The sequence below is a fragment of the Passer montanus genome, unplaced genomic scaffold, assembly GCF_014805655.1.
Source record: "Passer montanus isolate IOZ18808 unplaced genomic scaffold, ASM1480565v1 scaffold10, whole genome shotgun sequence".
Taxonomy (NCBI): Eukaryota; Metazoa; Chordata; class Aves; order Passeriformes; family Passeridae; genus Passer; species Passer montanus.
Window position 1 is genome coordinate 30,955,423 of NW_024356505.1, and position 25,403 is coordinate 30,980,825.

Consider the following 25,403-nt stretch of genomic DNA (forward strand, 5'->3'; position numbering starts at 1 on the left):
TCAAATATTACACCCTTTTTATGTAGTAACATGTAGTAGCACCTACAAATTGAAAATTGGTTAAAAATAAGGAACAGTCTCCAAAGGAAGGTTTCAAATGGCCTAGATAAGGACAACACCACATACAAAAAGGTCAGAATTCCTTCAACACTAAGCAAGACGCTGTGCATCCAAGCTGGCTTTCCATCAGTGTGCATATATAAACATGCATATGTACAAAAACTTTGTATAAGCAGTTAATCAAGAGGAGCTTAACACTTTCAAAAAGCCTACTGTCTTTTTCAGACATAATTTTATAACACACTATGGAGTGACTTTTTCTGAAGGTTAGATTTATGCATTAAAAAGTAAACCATTCTTTTTTTCCCCTAGGCAGGAGCAGTGATACTAAAACCAATTTGTGCACATCGTTTTTGAAGCATGATGATCAAGAAATAACATTCCTGATAAGACCTCACTATATTAGCAAGAATGAAAGAATTTACTTTTAGATTTCTAAAGAAGAGATGCTTTTCTGACATGCCATTCAGCTGTATCCTATTTAACTCAGTCCTTTCTCCAATTTGTTCTGAAGTCTAATTCAGTCCTCCCCAATATCTACAGTCCTTCTCATCATATGTCCATATATTCCTAGTATATAGCATTACTTACATTAAATAGAAGATAAACTATTAGAAATCATTAATATATTTCAAAACATCGACACATTAATATTGTACTAGAGAAGACTAAAATTGCAAATCATCAGAAGAATCACCACTTCACCCTGAATTCAGTAGTTCAACCTCCCCTACAATTAAGGCCAAGACAAAGTTTTGTAGAATCTATACATTAAACTTTAGTTTAGATAAAATATAATAATGAAATATAAGAGCTCTACTCTTAATTTAAAAAATTGGAAGTGACAAAGAAACAAGTCAGTTAACACAAAGTCTATAAATGAAAGATCTAATAGACCTCCATAAAAAACTCCGCTGAACAAAAATCACATAAACAGTGAGATCCAATTACAAAATCAATATTGTTTTATTCAGTGTTTCCTGTTTTTCATTGACAAAAATACTCGAAAGAAAAACTTTATTGATCAGTAATAACGTTAGCATGTCTAACACTGAAATTCAGATAATCCTGTAGTTCTCTCTTTCTTTAGCTTCTCAGATATTATTTTTCAGGTCCCAGAGGAAACATGACATCTCCTGTAAACACAAATACCTCAGAAGTGAAAATTGCCAATCCCAATATCAAAAGCTTATTACCTCATTGCATTTACTTATTCGCCTCGCCACAATAAGCTGAATCATTCCTCGTTTGTTTCCTTCAGTGGACATGGACCTCCTTAAGGTTTCCATAGCATCTTGATTTGTTTTGCCCAGTAATGATTCTCCATTAACTGCTATTAGTTGATCATTCACTCGAAGCCTGCCATCCTGGAAAAGTAAAAATTATAGATAGTTACATAAAACACAGACAAAAGAAGCTTTGTCTACTGGAGAGAATTAAAAAAAAAACAAATCAAAAGAAAAATATTCAACCAACTATACTTAGTCCTAAGGGTTTATGGCAGAATGAACACTGCAATAATAGCTTCCCTAGCAGCCACTATAGGAAATGTCTATTTCAATTACAGATGTGCACTGAAAGCTATTATCATAATCTGTTTGCTCAAACAGCATACTAATGGAACTGTACCAGAGATGGCTCATTCCTTCCTGAACCTGTTAGGGCTGTTTAAACCTGGGACATGCAAACATGTGAGTAGAAATCTAAATGTTACCTCTGATGGTATAATTGGTGAACACTAGAGAGCTCATTCTTCTTCGATCCATGGATATTTTCAAAATAACTGACTATGGAAAACTGAGGAAGACAAAAGCACACAGATATTCCCTCTTACCTTGGATGCTGCTCCACCGTTAATAATGGACTTGACGAAGATTCCTAAATCGGCATGGTTCTCTTTGGACCGGTTACCTTTGACACTCACGCCAAGCCCAGCAGACCCAGAGTCATTCAGTGGAACTTCAAAAGTGAGGAATTCCCTGGTGCCATCAGGTGTGAGGACAAGCTCCTCTTCTTCTGCTTTCTGTTGGGGAGATTAGCATGGGATTATAGAATAGCATTTCTCTGGGAATTCTCTTCCCCCCACAGCTATTAGCATTCAAAACTCTCTGCTTTTTACTACAATGCCACAATATTTTCTACAGTAATTATGTGAAGAAATGTGCAGAAATAGTGTATTTTCAATCACCTCCAGCTGATGCCTAGGTTCAGAAATATCTTAAATTTGTGTTTAAGTGCTTCTCTCTCTAGTAAAGTAATTGCATCACATGTCATTACTGAATCTGCCATCAATACTAACTCACATGTAAGCTGCTATTTCATTAGCCAAAAGAGCTTTATCAGAAATATTTTCCTACTTGCAAACCTACAGAATTTTTAAAGTACCATCATCATCTATGGAGCTTTGCAGTCTTAGGGAGAAACTAAGTGCAAGAAAATTAAATTCAAAAATTACCTGTTCACCTCACTTTACTTAAAATGATCTGTGTTAGGAAAAAACAGAAAACTACACAGCTGAGATCTGCAAAAGCACATCTCTCTGATGTTGCCAGGCTTGTCGTCAAATCCAGCTCTGAGTGCCAAGTTTCCTGTTTTTCCCAGCTCTGCCCTTCACTTCTGTCCTCTTACCCACCTCTCTGGATCTTGGTTGTCCTCAACAACCAGTTTTAGCCTGGCTGGGAAAATCCCAGCTTTTTAAGCACCCTGAATTACAGTCACAGGCCTGCCACAGCTGCCAGCAAGGAGCTGCTCAGTGACACCTTTCCATGCATCCAAAAGCCATACAAGCACAGCTGACTGGCCTCATGCTTCACCTCCTGCCAAATTCAGGAAACAGGCTGGGAGCAGAGGCCTTGCAGTGTCCCCACAGAGCAGTGACACTCATGGGGCAGCAGCATGAGCACAACACCCAGGAAGGAAAGTGGCCGTGCCCTGAGGAGCAGTGCTCATGTCCAAGAGACTTCTGCCAAAGGGAGGAATGGGAGGGACAGGCTGTTCACCAGCCCTATCTCTTACAGTAGATGCTGCTCACTTGTTTCTGATCCATTTTGGATCTAACAAAGTGGTTATAGCCACCTTTGGTTATAACTTTATCAATTAACAAAAAAAGTCATGCCCTTAAAGGCATGATTCTTTGCTAGTGAACCCTGTGCTAGGGGGTTTTTTTCACCCACATGAAGGAGAAAGAGAGAACAGCAGAAGGTGCACACTAATGTCCAGCATCAGGAGTTCTTCTCTGGAAGAATTAATCTGGCCGAATTTTCATAATCTTAGCAGCATGTCACCTCTGTTTCTGACACTGATTTTATATTATCTTTTCCCACATCACTGATCTATTTGCAAAGCTCACTCATATGAGTGAGAACACATATGAGAAGCTAACGTGTGCCTGCTGAGCTGTCCCTGTTTCTTAAGACTTGAGGAAATGCAAACGCAGCCTATGGCAAAGATAGATGTGAAAGCCATGTGGAGTACAGCAGACTGAGATGATCAATTTGGGCACAAGCATGCTAGTTGTGTCACCATTGACCTAGAAATGCAGTGAAAAAATGTCACATGGGAAGGCAGTCAGACTGCTGAGAGAGCCGCAACAGCTGAGGGAAGAAAAACAGGAGTTGTGTCTTTTCCCACTTGTTAAAAGCGTGAACCTTCATGTGCTCATCAGCCCTTCCCTTTGCACTAGACTCTTTTTGCTCATAACTAAGCACAGTGGTTCAGCAAAAAAAACCCAAAAAACCCCCCAAAACAATGAAAAAAATTAATACTCCCTATCAATGTGCCACAGCTAGGCTGGCTTGCTTGTGAATCTCACTATTAAAACACATCTCTTGGCCACACGAAACAGCATGACCAAAGCTAGCTGTGAGGAATGGAAAAGTGTATTGTGGCCATTGAAAAACACTCTATTTAAAAAGATGTTTCCCAAATTATGGGAAAATTACCACCTTAATTTTCCTGCTTGGCTCACAGAAGCACTAGCTCCAGCATACACTTGAATCCACATTTTGTCAAATGGCTGCAGAATAAAACAATCTGAAACAGATGTGTGTTACCTTATACTTTCTGTAACACTGATCACTTTCATATTCCTTAATAACTAGTAGTAGGAATAAAGCTTGTGAACCAGAAGAGAGATAAAACCAAGGTAGGATGTGTGGCTTATCCAAGAAAGCAGATATGCTTACTGAATTTTTATTTACTACTGTTAAAATAAATTTAGAATCAATTCCCCTCTTCCCCCAGTATTTTCTAATCTTCAAACAATCCACGAAAACTTCAGGCAAAGCATTCTCCCAGGCCTGTCAGGTGCCTTTCTATATGACAAAGGGTCAATTGGAGTGAGCATCTCACAAGCATCCCCAAAGACTTGACTAATGGCCTCTACCTTATTTCTCTTCAGTGAGACCAAAGAGCTGCATTACCAGCTCAGCACTGTTTTAATGTGAGGCTTATGCTGGCTTGTTTCCTGCAATCTTGAATAAGGAAATAAAGCAATATAAGGCTAGAGACACCTGAGTGTGCAGCTGAAACGTGAGGCCAAAACCTGAAACTACTCTGAAGCAGCTGTACAGGAGCGAGCAGATCATGCTTGTGAAAAAATGAGAAACAGCAGCCTCAGCACTGGATCAGGAGTACTGAAAGCATGAGAAAATTGATCAACTCACCCAAGGAAGAAAATTACCACTACTAGGCTATGACTAAATTTCTTTAGGGACTTCATAGGGTGTCTACAGTTATTCCCACCTAAGCACACTTGCTTTACCACCATATCTGTGTCTGGAATTTTAGGGACATAAGAAGCTTTTTGCCCTCCAAACTCTGCCTGTCAGTATCATATGCTTGAATGTAAAGTTAAAAAAAAAAAAAAAAAAAGTATAACAAATGTGAAAAATGTGGCTTTCAATAAAAACTGAACTATTAATTTTCAAGTGCTGAGGATATGAAAGTAGCCAACTTAACATTTGTGCCACACCATGGTATCAAAGAAAGTCTTACTATGTATGATAGATTGAACGTAACTTCATAATACCAGTCTTGGAGCAGTACCATTTAGTGACAATGAACCTCTAAGCATGTCACAAAGGAGCCAGTCACAGAGAAATGAGCAGGAAGATTTTTAGCCTGCTACTATAATATTTTGAACCAAAGTTGTAAAGATGAAAACAAAACAAAAAAGCCCCAGCAAAAATCTCATAATGGCTGAATCCTTTGTTCTCCAAAATCCTTTAGAGTACAGAAACATTACATGTACAGCAACTCTCCCCAATCAATATAAAACCAGCTATTATAAAGAGTAAAATTTGCACTAAAATTGTGTTGAACATTAAGTATTTAAATGCAACAAATCACAGAAATTCCCTAATATGTCCATGAGACAGCATAAAAATGCACAAAAAATCTAAAATGCAGCATTAAAAATTTTCAGCTGAGAACACAGTCACTTCTTAATTGCAGTAGCTTCCATTTGATCTTGATACTCTCCAAATTAACAGCTTCACTATGTCAATCAAACACCTCAACACTATTTTCATGATTAGTTGATCTGTAGGAGAAATTTATTCCGTCATATATTTTGACAGGCCAGCAGTAAACATGCAAGCAAAATTATGTACTGTGAACCCTGAACAACAAAATTCAACTCCCTTAAGATTTTTCACACACTATGTCCAAAACAATTAACAGCAGAACAATATTCTGTTCAGACAGAGGCTGCTGAGGAAAAGGTCATGTGAAATGACTTCAGTTGGATGAATGAAGCTGCTCAAGTATGTAATTTATAATAAAAATTTGATTGGTGATAAAATACGTAGGTGACTTTTTTGGCTTCAAAATCATATTTAGCATCAATTTGTGCTGAACAACATTTGAGATAAGTTTTTCACTTTTTATATATAACATAAATATATTGTAAATTTAAAGATAAACTTCCTGACTAGAACAAACAGCAGTGTTTTGATATATCAGAGATTTTAAAAGCCATAAGATAAACAAGGGGGGGAATTGTTTTTCTCTTCCACATAACATTATCCTCTACATAAGTTCTGATCTGATCATAAAATCAGATTTAATTTTATAAACAACATTAAAATAGACTTCAACAGTTAGAGAGCCATTAGTTTTCTCATCATACTAGTAATAGCCTCTAGTCCTCTTTATCCTTTTATCACAGAATTACAGAATATGTTGAATTGGAAGGAACCCTGTAAGATCATTAAGTCCAAGGCCTGGCCCTGTACAGGACACCCCAAGAGTCACACCCTGTGCCTGAGAGCATTGTCCAAGTGCTTCTGGAACTCTGTCAGGCTGGTGCTGTGACCACTGCCCTGGAGCCTGTTCCAACCCAACCACCCTCTGGGTGAAGAACCTTTTCTGATATCCAGCCTAAACCTCCCCAGACACAACTTCAGGCCATTTCCTCAAGTCCTGTCACAGATCACTAGAGAGAAGAGAACAGTGCCTGCCCCTCCTCTTCCCCTCAGGAGGATGTTGAAGATCACAATGAGGTCTCCTCTTCTCCAGGCTGAACAGACCAAGCGACGTCAGCTGCTCCTCACACAGCTTCCCCTCAAGGCCCTTCACCATCCTCATTGCTCTCCTCTGGACACTCTCTAATAGCTTCAGAACTTTCTTGTCCTGCAGGGTCAAAAACTTCACACAATTTCTAAGGTGAGGCCACACCAATGAGGAGCAGAGTGGGACAATCGCCTCTCTTGACCAGCTGGGGGTTCATATTTTACACACTATTGTTTGGAACTTCCTCCCTTAGCAGGACCTCATCAGGGCTCAGCTGGTGAGAAAGCAGCATGAGATGGGTGAAAACAGAAACTGAACAGCAAAGAAAACCTTCCTCCCACCTAACGGGGGAAGCAATTTTCAGTCAAGCTAGGACAGGTTTCCTCAGTGACTCGCTGCTGCTACAAGGCTGGCAGCATTCTCTCCAGTGAAGTTCATTCTCTTGCAAGCTTAGACCTGCTGCCTTCTCAGCAGTTATTCACTCACTGAAACTTGTCTGCAGGTTACTTCGTCACTATGTGAACAAAAATGTGCTCCTGTTCCCTTTCACAGAGCAATCACTAAAGCTCTGCATCTCCAGTTATATATATGAGCACATGTGCATGAAAACTTTTACAAGGCTCGTGAATGAACACATAAATGCATGTACACATACACCACACCCTTATATGTGTATATATATACACCACAATCATGACATTTACATGATTAATTAACTATAGCACAAACACTACCTAACAACTTAAGTGACCCCATTCACTATTCAATTTACCTGTCTCAAGTTCTGTTGTGGGCAGCCTTCTAACATTTCAGCTCTGTTAGCCACTGTTTAAATACTGTTTTAAACTATCAACCTTTTGTCTCACAAATGTGTCTTCTCTCTTTACAATTTACCCAGATGGAAAACCTCAAATTCTCAAAAGATGAGTTTGGTGGATGTGAGAGCTCTCTAGGAAGTGTAGGTTGTAAAACTACTGGAAATTTCCAAATCCCAAATTTAGTCACTGGGTTTCAATAACAAGGAATTCCTACCTAACAGCTTTTTCCAAGGTATTTTCAGTCTTTGAAAGATTTTAATACAGCATCCATTATTTAATTATTTCTGATAAGGTACCCACAATACTAAGGAATCATGAGTCCTATAGTTTGGGAAACCAATAAAACTTGTCTCCGTATTATTGTAACAAAATAGAATGTAGCAGGATATATCAAGAGAGGAGATTTCACTTAGCTATTGTGCAAAGACATTCTTAACATCAGGGGTGACTCAAACTGTTTTGACCTTCAAGTTGAGTGGGTGACACTGCTGTCTTATCAGGCTACCCTCTAAACTGAGGTACATAAAAAATGATGACTCTCTCATCCTATGCCATCACATGTACAAATGTAGAACACATGAAGCAGCTCTAAGAAAACAAAACAGCTTCTTTGGTCAACCACTGCTTTGTGGAGGGTGACGTTCAGTACTTCTGAAAATGTAATGTATGGAGGTACTGAAAACAGAGCCATGTAGGTGTCCTGAAACACACCTCCCCAACAACAGCTGAGGGACCTCCTTGGGAGGAACAACTGAGAGCTGGTGCATCCCATCATGGGTAGGCATTAAAGAAAAATATAACTAGAGCAACTCCATCAGCAGAGAAAATCCTGCCTACTGATCCAGTAGTGGCATGCACACTCCAACCCAGTTTTCTCCTGAAATACAAGGCCTATTTTTTTTAATTATTTTTTTTAAACCAGACGGTTGTGTTGCATTATAGGTTTTGAGGACCTGAAGTGTCTACTTACCTGGTTATAAAATGATGCAGGGCTTAATCCAACTAAACAACCAGAATTCTGATTCTTGATTTCTTTTTCTATCTCTTCCTAGACTAAGAATTTTAATATCTGTCATATGTTAGATAAACACTAATGAATCTTATTTGCTCATATACAGAGACTCATTATTCATATTAGCAAAGTTAATATGTCACATCTGGCAAAGACTGCATTCATTCAAATCAAACAGCAGCTGCTAAATATCAAAAACTAGATTTGAATTCTGAGATTTTATGGGAAATGTGTTCTGCTTTAATCTTAATCCCATCAAGGAAGAGTTTTTTTGTGTATTAGACGTGGATTAACTTTGGTAAGTATTTATAGACAAAAATACTAGCTCATGGAAGTACTGCAAATCAGCCCCACTGCATTTCCTGTTATGTCCATTTTAAGGATTTAATTTAATACCAAAAAAGATGTTCCACATGCAAAAATAACTTCAGTTTAAAGGTTTGGATGGATTAAGATACGATTTAGGAAAAAATTAAATGCTTTTCTAAAGCACAAAAATTCTAGCATGTGATTTTCATTTAGAATGGAAATCAAAGTTCTGCAAAAGCCCATGTTTAAGTACATCCACATGTTTGTTACTTCTCCCTATAACAAGTCCATTGCTTGTCTCTACTTACATTACTCTCCCTAATGCCAACACTCTGATCTGGGCTGTCATAGAAACTGGTTCAATCAAATGAGATTCCACATTTCAAAAATTGATCACACCATTAAAATAACATTCTGTTGGTTCTTAATCTCAGAACTTCTCACTAGTCTGTCACAGGTACCATAATCACTGTACTTTATTCAGGCCAACATACTCTGTTCAAATCTGCTGTTCTGTTCAAACTTCGTGTTCCTGCTGTATGTCGTGAAACAAAAACATGTGATTGTAATGCTAACCCCGTTTCTTTACACTTTGCTTATCCTAGAGAAGTGAAAACCAAGGGATTAGGTACACAGTAGGTGTCTGTTCTGCCAAAAAAGCCTATAAAGCTACAGCTCTCTGCACTATCCCTTTTTCAAGAAAAACTTCAATGCCCAACATACTAACGACAGAGCTCCCTAAAAGTCCTTATACTTCTCTCACTGGCCTATCGGATTTACAAGACCTGAAAGACTAAAGAAAGAGATAGCGTCTGGAAAAGACAGACAGGAAAAACAAGTTGAAAAAGAAATAATGCCTTTGTATAAATCCGTGGCAGGAAAAACATTCCCTATGAAGTAATGCCAGTATGGATCACCTCAGAGGGATCCGTGTCTCACTCCTATTTCTGCTGCAAACTTTCAGGCAACCATGGCAAACCATTTCATCTCATTATTTTCCCTTCATCTAATATCAACAGGAGAATCAACACCAAAAGTCTAAAGGCAATGATGCAGTAAAACAAGGTTTGCTCCAAATCAACAAGTTTGTACACATGGGTGTGGCTTCTGGCTGATTCTGCAATGGGGACACTAAGACAATCCTGTCACCATGGAGGGACACATATGTTGTCTTAGATGAAACTGCGAAATTTTCGGCAAGTATCTTCAATGCCAATGTTCAGAAAGCAGCCACAGCTGCCCTGTGGTGCTGCACAAAGCCAGTTTAAATGTGCCACACCACATCCCAGGTAAATCACCAGCTGCTAACAGTCTAAACTGAGTCTGAGGGTCAGTTCTAAGCACTGCATTATGCAGAAGTTTATGTGGCTTATCTCTGAACATTCCAGGAAATTCAGACTGGTCAAAAAGCATTCATGACCACAGCCACTTAACTGTTATATTAATTATTCACTAGGAATTAATGTCTTATCTCGAGTCATAAATGCGCCCAGAACATGCTATATAATACTAGAGTATCTCCTATGGTAAAAGACTGAAACCACAACAGTACCTTGCAGAAATCACACATTCACTACCTATTTCTTTCATATGGGCAGTGATCTAAAACTTGATTAAAATTATTAGCTGAAACCATTCAAAATTGCAGTAAGAATGCTTTTAAAACATTGTAATCACCCTTGTGCCTCACACCATTAGAAGATAAAAAGGTACAAAAATGTATCTTCAGCATTCCTAAGCACCATGGAGGAAATAACAGCATCAGCTTAATCATCAGTCAGACATATCCTCTTTCAATAAAATCATTCTGTACCTATTGATAACAGCACTGCTGGTGGTATAGGCTGACATTAGTCCATCTATGATCTTGGCTCAGTGTTCAGACATTTGGATCACCAAGCTGAAGTTCTATACAGGTGCTAAATAGGAAGTGGTGGGAAATTATTACAGCTTTTAAAAAGCATCTCTGGATGCATCCCCAATAGTGATTGGTATCTTGAAGCAATACAAACAGCTTCTGGGCAAAAGACAAACACACATGCATTTAGAATACATCCTCTTACAGCTCAACACTGACTGTGATATTTTTCCACAAGAATTTTCTATGCAATAATCAATACAAATCATCTATTTCTAGGCATTTGCTAGTATTGCCTCTCATACAATATGAAAACTTAGGAACAAAAAGCATACAAAAGTAACTATTCATTAGTTCCTACAAATGTCTCTGACCAGCATAGCCCCTTTCCTACCGGCAAAGAATTCTTGCATAAAAAGCTAGCTAATTTACTCAGAATCACACACAGAAGAATATGGCAAGAACAGCAATTGCATGTGAAAAAACACAGTGATCAAAATGAAATTTAGTTAATAACTGGAATATCAAATGTTGATTTCAGAAGAAAATAAGAATCAATCCCATTTGCAATTTCTATCAGTGCTGCTAATCATTTATATATTGTTCCAACACACCAACCACTCTTGTTATGTCACTGTTACAAATCCTGCACTCACTTAAATTCATAACATTCTGCTCACTTACAGCAATTTGACAAAAAAACAAATGAGAACAGAAAACTGAAGCTTTTCCATGCTGCTGAGTGCAACAATCATGAAATGAAATCCTGAATTCTAACTCTGAATCTCTTCTTATCAATAGAGAACACTCCTTAGAAAATACTTACTCATATGATAATTATTATTTTTCTAGCATTATGCTTAACAGGAAAGTTAACTTGGTGGTTTTGAATTCACAAAACTAACAGTGAATGACAATTGTAAAAGAAAAATATTACTGAAACACTATCAACCTTCAAAGAATATGAGGAAAAATTAATTGGCAGATGTTTTACATAGCATAATTAACAGTTCATTTCAATGCACTGTAACAGGATTAAGATAATTATGCTTAGAAACAGAAATGTAATAATGATAAATTACTATTTTTTTTCAGATTACAGGCAATCTCCTGCATTCCAAATAATCACTCTTTAGCAATAGGTGCATCTGTTCCATACTGTCATCAGCTATACAAATGGTACAAACTCATGGCTGGGTGAAACAACCTTTCAACCAAGATAGAAGAGATTTCCTCATTTCATGAGCAAGCAGAGCAATGGCTCTGTTCATAAGCAAAGGAGAAAGTAAAAACACCAGTCCAGTTTCCACCAGGGCCCAGCTGATATCTTCAGGATAGAAGCTGAAGCTGCATCAGCATTTTGCATTTCTTATGTAAAACTGGAAAGCAGAGCTTAAATTGTGTGAGCCTCTCAAATTGCAAAATCTTCTTATATGGAAATTTAAGATTGAGACTCTGTATTCTGCGATGGTGCACAAAAAAACTGAATTCATATGCTTTCTTATATGGGTTGTAAGGAATAACTCTGTCAAGGATTTCAGGCCACAAATTAGGAAAAAAGATTTTCTTTTATTGCCTCTCTGAGGACTAACTACTGCATCCAAGTGCCACAATATTCATGCAAACCATTTCAAAGTAACAGTTACATGAAGGTAACCCCTGAGTAAAAAACGATAAGTTAGGCTTGATATTTTCTGATTTTATTTCAGGCTTTCTACTTTCAAGGGAGTTTTTTTTTTCATATCTTTTATTTTTTTAAATTTCAAAGGTGCATTTTCCTTCTATTTCTCCACAAGGACATAAAAACAACAACAACAAAAAAACCCCACAACCATTTTGCCTTTAAATGAAAAACAGACTTGCATTCCACCTCTCTCATTTCTGTAGCTTCACTGCCTTCATCATACTCTTTTGTTGGTTTTGTTGTTTTTTTTGCTTTGCTTTTGACTATCAAGTCCTTGACACTTGGAGACTAAAACCTCACTACTAACAGCACAAAGATCAGAGCAGGCACAGAAATAGAAATTGCGAGATTAGAAATCTCAAAGATCTGAAAAGTAGACAGAGGAGGAATAAATAGGTATTGAAGCAGAAGCAAGAAGAATAAAGGAAAGAAAAGAGAAATACTTTCAAAATAATAATAAAGAGTGTGTGACTGTATTATTAATGTGCAGCTCAGGAAAATTAGGTCTATAAAATAGAAGTATCACACTTATCCAAAGCTAAGTAGATTGGAACAAGGGACATAAGTGCAAAAGCATTGTGCATTACAAATACCCACCAAAACCTTTCACATTTAGTCCCTTTTTTTATTCACATACTGGAGTCGGTAAATATAAAGAGACCTGGTGTTCCTAGTATCAATCATCATTGTTCTGAGCCTCTAAATAAATAACAAAAATCCCAATGCATAAAGAATGAAAAACCCAAGACATTAGGCAAATTTTTTTGTATTGATCAGGTTTCTAGCTTCATTCCCTCAGTAAGCATATGTTACTCAGTCTTCATATGTTTTCCAATTCACTTCCATATTTTCAAGGCTTGCTAAGGCTTTCTAGCTTCTTTTTTTTAAGAAATCCCTAGCTATTCATACACTCCCTGTCCCTCCTGCATAATCTCCTGATTAACAAGCATTTTTTACCCCACATCTGAAGAGAACAAATGGGAGATATCTATTTTACTTTGCTCTTTCCTTAGATGATGTTAGAGTGTTGGTTCCAAGAATGCCAAAGACAGGGTTTCACCAAGGAATTTGCTACAAAACATTAACTTTGCAACAGATGAGCAACTGATTTCTACAAACACCTTGTAGGCAATCTGCTTTATCTTAATGAGCTTCCAGGGTGGAATTTCAGCTCCCAAAACCAGGATACTTTTATAAGGCTGCACCCACAAATTATGGTATTCGATTCTCAATGGTATTCAATTACAGATAGAAATGCTATCCTGGGCTTTGATCTTTGATCTCCTTACTTATCAGCAGTACGTGGTAAGAAACTATCAAGATAAAAACATACATCCTCTAATGAGATGCAGTAAAGAGATACTGCAAGGCATGTCTGAAACAGTGATACACCCACAGTTTTGCAGAGCCCTTAAGCAGATGATTTTCAGAGAGAAGGACACTAAAAGCAGAAGGATAGAAGTGAATATTCCCAACATTTAACTCAAATTCCCATTTTTACTGTTACATTCCATTGGCCTGAAAAATTAATAGTATCAACCAACATACCCTTGATTGCCTCGCTGAGTTGGCTCTTATGTATCTTTACCTAGTCCTGACTTTCTTTTTATTCCAGACACCATCTTGCCATTGCTGGTAAGACATTCTGAATTTCTAGACAAGCTCTTTTTTGTTTTTCAGCAGCCTAACTAATTTCAAATACCAACAGGATCTTCTGAATGTCTCCATAACCTAATTTATTATTTAATTTTAAAATAGATACCTAACTGAACTGAGTTTCTTGAAGTATGTTTTTAACTAAGATCCAGTATATCTATAAGGTAATATATTATTGTTAGATTCTGTGTTGGTATTTCATAAAGTACACCTCTTATTTTAGACAAACTTGTTAGATGTATTAGTGTATTTTATATTGGACTGATCATGTTCCACTGACTAAAATGAGATATATTAACATTACACAACCTCAATCTAGAGCCTCACTGCACTACCACACATAGACCTGGTGCAGCCTCAAAAGGTTAAACTTAATACTACTTCCATAGAGTTTCTTAAAAATAGCTAAGAATGGTTTGCTATGAGGATACAATTAAGACTTAAATCCTAGTTGACTAATTTCTATGTTTGTATCTCAGGTTTCTGTCATATAATAATGATTTAAACAATTAGCTTCAATATGTAACCCAAGCTAAAGTCTACTCTTATCTTTCAACTTTCAGCCTTTGGCTGTATATAAGAGATGCAATTTCAAACAGCACTTGAGCATATGCAGTAAGAGAATTGTGTATAATTTTCAAACAGTATTTGAAATTACATTAAAAATGCATTTAAAATGTAAAGCTACAGAGAGCCATCTACAGCATGTAAGGTGAAAGAAGGATCTGTAAAACTTTGATGGAGAAGTGCCATATCAATTTAAAAACATTTGGGAGTCTTCCAGTATGGAAAAGACAAAGCTCTTACCGTTTCCTTTGGAATTTGTGACTGGCTTTGTTCTGCATTCTAAAGGAAGTAAAAAAAATAAATAAGAACACAACTACATATGACACATGCTATCTAACAGCAAGGGGATAAACAAAGGGCTCTAATTCTGAAGTGAAATGGTAAAAAAAAAGAAAGGTGTTCATCACACCCCTGACTGAAATTTGTCTAAACAACCGCTACATGAGAAGTGAACAGAAATAATTCCAGGGTCCTTATGGTACATGCACCTGACTCTACCTGGCCGTGAGGGTGTCTGGCCAAGGAAGAACCACATCTGCTTGCATCATTTACTGGCCAGTGGAATGTTCTCATTCAGGGAAGCTCCCCCCCCCGGCTTTTCCCTTCTTTGAAGTTTTCAGAGAATGACCTCAGCAGTCCATATGAACCCTTCCAAATATTTTAAACTAGTACTTATTTTTTTAAAAATCCACTCTCATTAGCAAGGAATTCCCCTTTTGAGCATGTTTGGATGAACTAGAACTGCAACTCTGCATATCCCAGAACAGGAGGATGCATTCAGTTCACCAGAGAAGGGACCCTCTGTACTTTGCATTCCTCACCTGTGTCTCAGGGCACATAAGGCAAACACACATCATTGGAAAATGCATCCCACAAGAATTCTGGAAACATATATGGAACTATGGCTCTTCCAAGCCCACACCCACCTATATCAAAACCCATTTGAGAACTCAGGAGACACCTTAATGCTGGCTGGCTGATCACTTTTGGACTAACCATTCTTTCCATTCTGCTGGGGCCTAATGAAATGCTAGGGTTTACTGGACATTTTTGCTTTAGGCTGTTTTGCAGGAGAATCAAACAATAAAGCACAAAAATGCAGTGGCAAAGCAGTAACACAAACATCCAGTAAACTTCAATCTGAAGCAAACAACCAGTAAGAAAAAAAAATGAAGACAACTGCAAGGAAAATGTAAAGGTCCCACATGTACCAATGGGCATATTAATACTTAGGATAACTGGAGACTAATGCTGCCAGCCAGTGTCTGCTGGCACTGAGAATATAGCTCAAAAGCTAAATAACCTAAGCCAATCCTTCAGAGGATTCACAGTCAGTAGCAGCTCTAAGTAAATTCTTCACAAGTTATGTGAGGCAACCACGGAGCTCCAGGAGCTCCACTTAACCAGAATAATCCTCAGCCCTTTTGCAAAAAGAGGTGGCAGGGAGGGAAGGCTGTTAAGAGATGATGTGTCTCTAGCTCATGTCTGTGTGGACAAGCCCTAATACATTACCTATCTGGCATTAGGTAACTGTGGAAGGAATGAAATGCCCAGTATTCTGGAGAAACATGGCCATTCTTCCAGATCTCACTAATTACAAAAGCTGACTTCTGCCAACTTGATTTTATTCCCTTCTTCCACATTTTCCTCACTTTTATCGTGCCCTGCTACACTGGATCATCACACACACATATGATCCTGACTTGATCCACACAAGTTTCAGAGATCCCATACCAACCTAAACAGGCTCAGCTTAACAATCCCCTAAGTTTTAGCTAAAATTACACATTTTCATAATAACAGCAACGTTAAACTCCTTAACTTTCCTAAAGTTTATTATCTTCATTTTACTTAAAATGAAACCCTAAGATGTTTAATTTTTTTTCAAAAGACATTCAAGCCATAACCCAAAACATAAAACATAAAATCTAATTTGAGTAACTATCTATACAAACGTTGACAAATATAAAATGGTTTTAATACTGAATGTTGTCAGTAAGCAACAGCAAGTCCTGCCCTTAATAAGATGGATAACATCAAATAACATGATTTTCTACATATGGTTTCTGAGACACATCTCATTCAGTTAATATTTTAAAGCACACAAATGTAGAAAATATGAGAGAAATAGGGGAAGGATGCAAAGACAAATTGTTCCTAAGTGGCCAGAGAAGGTCTGCGTGGGAAAAAGATGAATGGACATGATTTCAGCTCATTCTCCTCCCTACATCAAAATTAATGCCCTTTCTTTTTTTCTTGGCTTTTTTGTTCATTTGATTGGTTTTTTTATTTGTTTTGGGTTTGTTTTTTTTTTCAGTAAGCCAGTAAAAGTCAGTGAGAGGAGCTGGTTGAAAAGACTTGCTTTATTATTTTTTAAGGATTATTTCTTACCAGAGAAGAAAGAACAGCCTTTATGATGACTTTTAGTTCAACACCTTCCCCAGCAACTCTGCTGCTGCTCTTTGACAGCAGTCAGCAGTGCATACCTAAGAGTTCCTCATGTCAGAATGCAAACAAACAAATCCTTATGCAACAGAGGATCATCACACACATGTACTGCCAGATCCTCACAGTACCATTTGTTCAACTGGAGCTGCAGAAAAACACACCAGCTCAGATCTGACCTCATCACACAGCGCAAAGCCCACCTGCTACCTGACAAGTCACAGCAAGGTCTGGCTTCCCTACACTGGACTTTGCCAAAGTAGTTGAGAGAGTGTTGCCTGAGCCACAGCAGGGAGGCTGCTGAGCTTGGACTCCTTCAAAGGGGCTGACTTGCTGTTATTTTAAAACTAGATAATGTATTGCTATTAAATCTCTGCATTACTTACACCATATATTTGTTTACAATTATTTAAACAAAATCTCATGTCAAATTATGTGTCAAAACTTCCTCATTTTACCACAGAAATAATATACACAAAATTAAGATATTTTCTTACTTCTAAGTTTATTTAGAAATCTCAAAAAGCATTTTCATTCACCTTTATGAAAGATAGCAGTGCCATGAAAATTGTACCACAGGAACTTATAAAGAGATTGCTTTCACTGTTGCAGTGATAAGGTAGGGTGCAATAGGATTTCAAATTTTTATTTCTCTTCACTTTATGACAGCTTTCACTTCAGCAGCTGAAGGCATGTTCCAAGAATTTTAAAGTAAAAGTTGGTTCATTTGCAACCTTCCCTGCCACTTTGACTTCCTAGGTTTAATGGCAGTTTTGAAAAGTAAAAGGCTAATGTTTAGTATCTTGCAATGGCTAAATAAAATTCATTTTCTTTGCATTCAAAATAACACAAACCCAATTGAAAAATGAAGTTATTAATTCATCATACTTATATTTGTCTATCTTCTCACAATAATGCAGCCAAGTAAGTTATTTTAGAGTTGTATATAGCTACAATAATACAAATAATAAATAACTTCAGCAATTTAATTGAGTACAGAACAAAGTGAGACTGCTACTATTCAAAGTCTAACTTTTCATAACAGAAGCTATCTTGAGGAATTATCAGAGAAATATCAATATACACTATGCAAGTGGAGCAGGTATGAAACATCATTTTATTCCTATTTAATGTAAATTTCTTAGAAACATCTTCTGAATTGCCCTGCTAAATTAATAACTGCAGGGTTTCCATTCCACAGAGATTGCATTTATATTCAAAAAAGGCTACTACTTCTTATATTTTTCACTTTTTGATAGAAAGGTATTTACATATCCTATTTTGGCATAATACTATATGTTTGAGAACATATTAGTGAGCAGGTAGTGGGACAAATGGCAGGCTTTGCAACATAGATTTGTCCTTATGAAAGATATGAAATAATCTACTTGTCTCCATGCATCCAAATAGTCTGTGCAATAGCTTCTCCTATACGAAACATTTTCACTCAAAATAAAGCTTTCACTTTTACATTATCAACAAATACTTAATTCCAATAGCAGATCTTGAAGAAAATAAAAAACATGCAAGTAAAATGTTCTAAATAAAGCAAAATAGCTTTTTTCCTTTATCTTATATTCAGTTCTGGCCCTGCATGTTTGCTTAGAGGAGACAAGATCAAATCATTTGCTCATACTCATCTAAATCTCTTAGCTGCTCTCTATTTTACGCACCAGTTCCCTTGGATGGAATGTTTCTTCCTGTCGAAAAATCAAAAGGGCAACGCTTCCTCCCATCTTGGTACTTCGCAGCAAGGACACAACTTCTTCTTGAGTTTTGCCTGTTAAATCAACTCCATTTACCTGTTACAAAGGAAATGTTAGACATCAGTAAGACTCCAAAACAGGGAAACCAGCAGACGCTTACAGCAAAAAGTCATGTGAATCATATGGGAGGGTATTAAAAACCTCTCACTGGAGCAATCTGCTTATTAGCTCACATTACAGCTCCATTTAATAGAATTAATTAAATGGTCATCCTTGCCATACAAATACAAATAACAAGTCAGACATCTATACTCCCCTCATTTTCTGCAGCAACGGTGTAGTCCAGTACAGACTAAAGCCAGCTAATCCCACTTACCAGTATTTTTTACAAGAACCTCTGCATAAATATCTTTTGGCAAAATCAACATATGATCCCAAACTGGTTCTGTTTCTGCATCTTGATGTTATACATACCTTCCAAATATATTCAGCACAACAAATTGTGACAAAAGTAGAAAGTAATTCTTTCCCTGTATGACCTTGGGGTTGCTACACTTGCCTCTGTTCAGTGGTCCAATCCCTTGGCCCCCAAATGCCATTAATTAGGGCAGGCAGATATGGAATATATGCAGGATTTCCCACTGTATGAGCCAACTTCAGTAAGGGGGATGCCAGGGAAAGATTGAATAATCTCAGGCTTTCCTGCTCAGAAACATTTTGGAAATGAAGGCAAAACAACTAACAGTGCTAAGCAAGGGAGCATGGTGCTCAGAAGTCAGCAAACCATCTTTTTCCTTCCCCTCATAAGAGAGCACAGCTCACACAGTTGAGATGCCATAGCTGTCATCTTAAATGCGTCTCAGTCCCCTTCTACCCAAGTCATCTGGGTTACCTTGAATTACAGTAATTACAGGGGGCTATCCTCCAGCAACAATTCAAGCTGACTTGGCCAATTTTGCAGTAAAGTGAAGTTGGAGCCCTGAGAGGCAGTTACAGACTCAGCTGTACCTCCGGTGTCATTTGGCTTAGGGACAGTAATGAAGAGCTGTGGGTGGTAGCGTATCACTCCAGCTGGATTTGCAGAAAGCTCTCTGCAGTGCACCTATCTAAGAGAAATTTAGTTCCCTTGAGGACATCCGTACTTCAGGAGGGAAGTGGCCTTGATTCTCTGTAGGACTCCGCTACTCTTATGTCTCTTTCAGTTAATTCACTAAACCTTTTCAGAGTATTGCCTCCCATCCTTGGCAAAATCTTCAATAATTTCTGGTCTGCTACTCCATGTTGATTTAATTCTACTTACTAGGTAACAATCACTTTGCTTCAATATATTCCTAAACAGCAACGCACAACTGTGACACTATATTCACATAAGGACATGTAAACTTATGTTTTTGTAGTACCTCTGGGCTGAGTTCTTCAAACAGTTATGTACTAAAAATGCCCAGCAAGTTGATCTCTTACATGAAAAAATAAAGCCAAAAAAGGAAAAAGAGAGAAAAAGTCTCCTGTAATATAAAATACTATAAGCCTCTGGAAGTGATATAGTGTGTGGGCTCATGCCAAAACACAGACAAGGAACATGTAATATTTCCTCACCTCAATTAATCGGTCTCCAGCTTTTAATCTCCCATCTTGAATAGCTGCACCTCTCGGAAGGATGTTTTTCACATAAATTGGAGCAGAGCCACCAATTGGGACATCTCTTGAAGTAATGCTAAATCCCAAGCCTTCTGTACCTGCATAAAGAATGTACATTACTAGTTGAAATGCACATTTTATATTACATATTATTTTTACCAAGCAGAATGTATGCATACCTCACTGATACAATCCATGAAAATACATAGAAGACTCAAGAATTACTTCATGACAAAAAAAAAGAAAACACAATATCTACAAGAAAGCTGTAGCTGAAGCATTGAGTATGGGCACAGGTGGCTCTGCAGGCACTCCCTGCAACTTGCTATTCTGATGACTTCCAAGTCATTGCCATATTTCTGACTTTCTATTTCAGATGAGCTGAGTGACAAGGAATCAGAACAAAGCATATCTGATATCCTATCACTGTCTTCCCCCTTGTCAATCTGGATCTCATCAATGATCCCTCCTTTTTCCTTTGCAGCTCTTCCAACAGCGACAGTCAGCCGACGCTGCTGGGCATGGGGCTCTGTCAGCTCGTTTGTGGACACTGGCAGTGTGTCTCACCTGCAGACACTGGCAGGTGACAGTACTGCAGCTCAGTGGTCTCATTTCCCCTGTTCCGGGGACCTCAGGCTGTTTCCAGTCAACAGCTCCTCTGCCCCCAGGCTTCACCTCAGCTCTTGCTGCGTTCCACCCCACTGTCTGTCATGCAGGCAGGGAGCAAACTCAGGCTGCCACTGCTGAGGTCCTGCTGTTACATCCAGGTGACTGACTACACTTGGCCAAGACAGACTGAAGCAAAACAGAGGCACTTAAAATGACCTGGAGAAGTCCAGAGCGGGAGTCCAGTCAATACAGCAAATGAGACTTGGCTGTATTTCAGAGAAATTAGGTGTGCAATAGGTTCTGGGATTCACAAGCTGAGGACAAACAGAAACCATTCCTACCACACAGAAAGCCTGTTTGTGATCCTCTCTTAGATACAATCTATGCAATGTTACCAACAAACCTTGAAACTCTACAAAAACCTGCCACTGCCCCCCTCAACATTACACATCAAGTCTAGTCAGAACATTTAATGCAGCATGAAAATAGCTGGCCATCCAGTGGGGAGCCCCCCAACACAGTGTCATCACCTACAGCTTGCATTTCAAACTTCTCAGAGGTTGTCAAGGTACCTTGCTAGGCATACACAGACCCAACCTGCATTTAAGCTGACCTACAATGGCAACCTGCAGTTAGGACTCAGCAGTATCAGGTAGATCCCTAAAGCTACACAGCACGCACCTTTATAAAATGCCATGGGGACAGAAACCAAACTTTTATGAAACAGTCACCAGCTATGAGCCCTGGGAAGCTTAACACAAACTGTGTAAACAACACACAACTACTGAACCATTTGAAGGGTTAATGTATTTAAGAAGGAAAAAAAAATTACTGTGTAACAGCAGCCAGAGAGATGAGTGAGCAAGAGAGCTCCACAGATCCCAAGGAAAGAGGTGCTCCAGCTGCTGGAGCCGAGATTTCTCTGCAGCCCACAGAGAAGATGATGGAGAGGCAGCCCATGTAGATCCATGGTAGAGCAGAGATCCACCTGCAGCCTCTGGAGGACTCCACACCAGAGCAGGGAGATGCCCAAAGGAGGCTGTTCCCTATGGGAGGCCTGCACTGGAGAAGGCTCCTGGCAGGGACCTGTGGCCCCATGGAGAGGAGCTCATGTTGGAGCAGGTTTGCTAGTGGGATCTGTGACCCTGTGGAGCAACCCATTCCTGAAGGACTGACCCCATGGAAGGGACCTACACTGAAACCGTTCTTGGAGACCTGCAGCCTGTGGGTAAGGTTCACCCCGGAAGGACTGTCTCCCATTGGAAGGACCCCACTCTGGAGCAACACAAATTGTAAGGAATCCTCCTCTGAGGAGGAAGGAGTGGCAGAGACAACGTGCAATGAGCTGACTGCAGCTCCCATTCCCCATCCCTGTGCACTGCTGGGAGGAGGAGGCAAAGAATTCACGAGTAAAAATGAGTCCAGGAGGAAGGGAGGGGTCAGGAAATATGTTTTATTTCTCATTACCCTACTCTGATTTGATTGAAAAAAATTAAATTAATTTCCCCAAGTCAAGTAGGTTTCGCCTGTGACAGTAATTGGCAAGTGATCTCTCCCTGGTCTTATCTCAACCCACAAGCTTTTTGCTGTGTTTTGCTTCCCTTGTCCAGCTGAGGAGGGTGAGTGATAGAGCTGCTTGGTGAGCACCTTGTCCAAGGTCAACTCACCACAATGCTACTTAATTTCTGTAAATTAATTAATTTCTGTTGCCTATGTTGAATTGCTAAAGCTACTTTCCTAGAGAGCAGATTAATATTCACACATGTAAAGAAAGCAGGAGTCAAATATAGTACCCAGTACTCAACATACAGATTTCTGAAATCTGCACAATTGCATTTGATTAAAATTTAGTACAATATATTCCATTAACAAGACAGAAATCATGCTAAGAAGTAAACTGGCACAGGTGACATGACTGGGTGTGACACAAGCTTTTAAAATCTTCATCTTGAATATAACTAAATGCTCCTGTATACACAGTAAGGACATGTAATCTTATTCTTCAGGAAATATGGATCAATTCCTCCAGGCTAATTATTTTGAGACAACTTCCCTTCCTTCTGCAGCATTCAAGGCAGTTGACATTTGAATTTGAAAGTCTTCATCCACTTTCAGGCAAAGATAAAATTTATCTGCGCTGTTACACAGAGATTAAAAAAATACTAGATCTCATAACATCCATATTTTACTTAGGAGACCTCCCAATTTTAATGATGCTTGAAACATTCACAGAGCTCTTTAATTCCCTGCAATATGTGAAGATGATCGGAATAAGGTTTTTATAAGTCACATCTCAGCTTTTTATGGAATTTATCTTTTTCTTATTCTAAGGATCAGCACTGAATACTTCTCTTTGAGTACAGGTTTTGTCTGCTAAAATTTCTAAAGTAGTATCAGAACACGAATGCACTCCCAGGACAGTATTTCATTATTAATAAGCTTAATCCCCATTGCCTGATTACACCATCATTACAGATGTCTGGTTCACACACAGCACGTCAAACCCCCATGGAAAAAACAGAAGTTGAAATTTTCACATTACAAATGCACACAGGATATAAATTTGGACTGTGGCATTTTCTGCTGTCAAACCTCCAGAAAGTCTTTACCAAATCCTGCAGATAGTCACAAATCCACACTGAGCCCAGATATTAGGGGAAGAGAATTCTAATTAGTTATTTCTGTAGAAAGAAGGGGCCTCCACTGGGTTGTGTTTTACTGTGCTGCTCTGTGCAGCTTTGCATGAGGCAGCTTTTGGGTGCAATTTTCCTTCTACCATTTCTCTGCTTCAGTTGGCCGTTCACGCCCCATAGCTGCTCTCCCCTGGATGATACAGCTACATAAACTACTGTGCTTATTATATATAAATTAGATGTTCACAACACTGGGAAATAAATGGATACATCCAACTGAGGACAAAAATAAATATGACTTCTGTGACCGAATTTATTTTAATTTTTTTTTTCTTTTCTATACACATAACTGATTTCGTTCTTTCCACTCATTTCCATTCTGCTGCTGATAGAAATACATATAAGATCTTAATATCTTCCTGCTGCTAAAATGTTTTCAGTTCTTAGGGTGTAAAACTGCATTATAATAATGAGTGAACTGTGCAAACATACTGTAGGCTCTTCTGATTCATGCTAGTAATACAGGAAAGACTGGACACACATACAGGTAGAACCAAAATGAATAGAAAACAGAAGAAATGTCCACATTTTAGGAAACACAGGAGTCATCCTACACAAAGCTAGAAGATTTACTTTGCAATGTTTAGATTTTTTGAGCTATGTTCACCTTAATCTCTTCTAGATTTTAAAAAGGATACATTTTTGAAAGGATAGAAAACATTTTCTTCCTTCTATAGCTGTCATCTCTGACAATGATCAAATTACACCAAGTGTTAATAACATTTTAAAATTACCCACTAATTTGTGTAATTCAAATTCTTAGCCTTCTTCGATAAATCAGCAGCTCTCCTTTTTTCTTCAATGTGATGCTGAACACGCCTTTTAAAGTCTCATTACCCTCAAGAGCTCAGCCAGCTCTGAGCTGAAGACAAAGTAGTTTTAAATGAATAAAAAGGGCAGCTACAATGGTAAAAGATCTATTTTGTACAAACAGATAAGTGACAGATTTGATGTGTCAGTTGCTGTTCTGGAAGAAAAAAGTTCTGGTAGCTTTAAGGTACAAGGGAGAGAAAATCCATTCCTATAATTTAATTAATAATATTTGCAAAATGAATATCATAATTTCATTTGGAAGCAGTCTGATTATAAACTGACAGAATGTTAAAAATTTTATTACATTTTACTACAGGTGACTAGACTCCCAGAGAAGAAGTGCTTAATTTCTCACTAGTGCTGGATTTACCTTCTTGATTGTGTAAAGAAGGTGTCTGGCCTAACATTTCTGTCTTTCCAAGGCTGTCCTTTGCAAAAAGTTGTGGGCTCCTCATTCAGCACCAACTGCAAGTCTAAATTCTCAGCAGCAAAATGTGCTCCTGGGTAGAACAACAGACAGGATACAAAACAAAAAGCCAGGATCACCTCCTGCAGTATTTTCATCCTCTCAAAAAGACACTGGTCCATAGACCAGTAAAGAACTGATGGACCTACACTGTCAACATCTTGTGATGCTTCTCTTACAGCTGCCTTGCCTTCCAGCACTGTAAGCAGTGCTAAAAGTAAATCATGCTCTTCCTTCAAGTCTAATTTAAGAAAATGCATATGAGTTCTCAGGGAGTTCAATACAGATCTCTCTGAATTAAAAAAAAAAACAACTACAAACAACAACAACAAGAAACACAGAAAACTTCACTTCGAAAACAATAGAAAACATCTAAAAACCGACAATTGGGCACCACATTTTTTTAGTACTTATGCAATAAAGGTAAATAACATTTCAGATCAACCTTAACAAGGAAAACTCATATGGGTGAACTGTTAGGGGAAAGTGTAGATTCTTCATGCAAGACAAAGAACATACTCTCCCTTTCCTGAAACAATAAGCAAGGTTGGTTGCA

General features: G+C 38.2%; 1 protein-coding gene across 19 annotated transcripts in view; it reads right to left on the reverse strand.

Moving 5' to 3' along the window:
- PARD3 (par-3 family cell polarity regulator) overlaps positions 1–25,403 on the reverse strand; it is a 445,202-nt gene that overhangs the window by 174,907 nt on the left and 244,892 nt on the right. For 15 of the 19 annotated variants that reach the window (XR_005627160.1, XM_039705901.1, XM_039705885.1 and 12 more), the window contains 5 exons: positions 20,225–20,364; positions 18,596–18,724; positions 14,718–14,756; positions 1,895–2,083; positions 1,257–1,427 (listed from right to left, as the gene is read on the reverse strand). Coding sequence is in view for 18 of the 19 variants with exons in the window: in XM_039705901.1 (XP_039561835.1) it covers positions 1,257–1,427; positions 1,895–2,083; positions 14,718–14,756; positions 18,596–18,724; positions 20,225–20,364 (668 nt within the window). In the remaining variant the exon portion in view is untranslated. The remainder of the gene's footprint in view (positions 1–1,256; positions 1,428–1,894; positions 2,084–14,717; positions 14,757–18,595; positions 18,725–20,224; positions 20,365–25,403) is intronic. The other 4 variants (XM_039705907.1, XM_039705894.1, XM_039705959.1 and 1 more) reach the window with 1 other exon arrangement.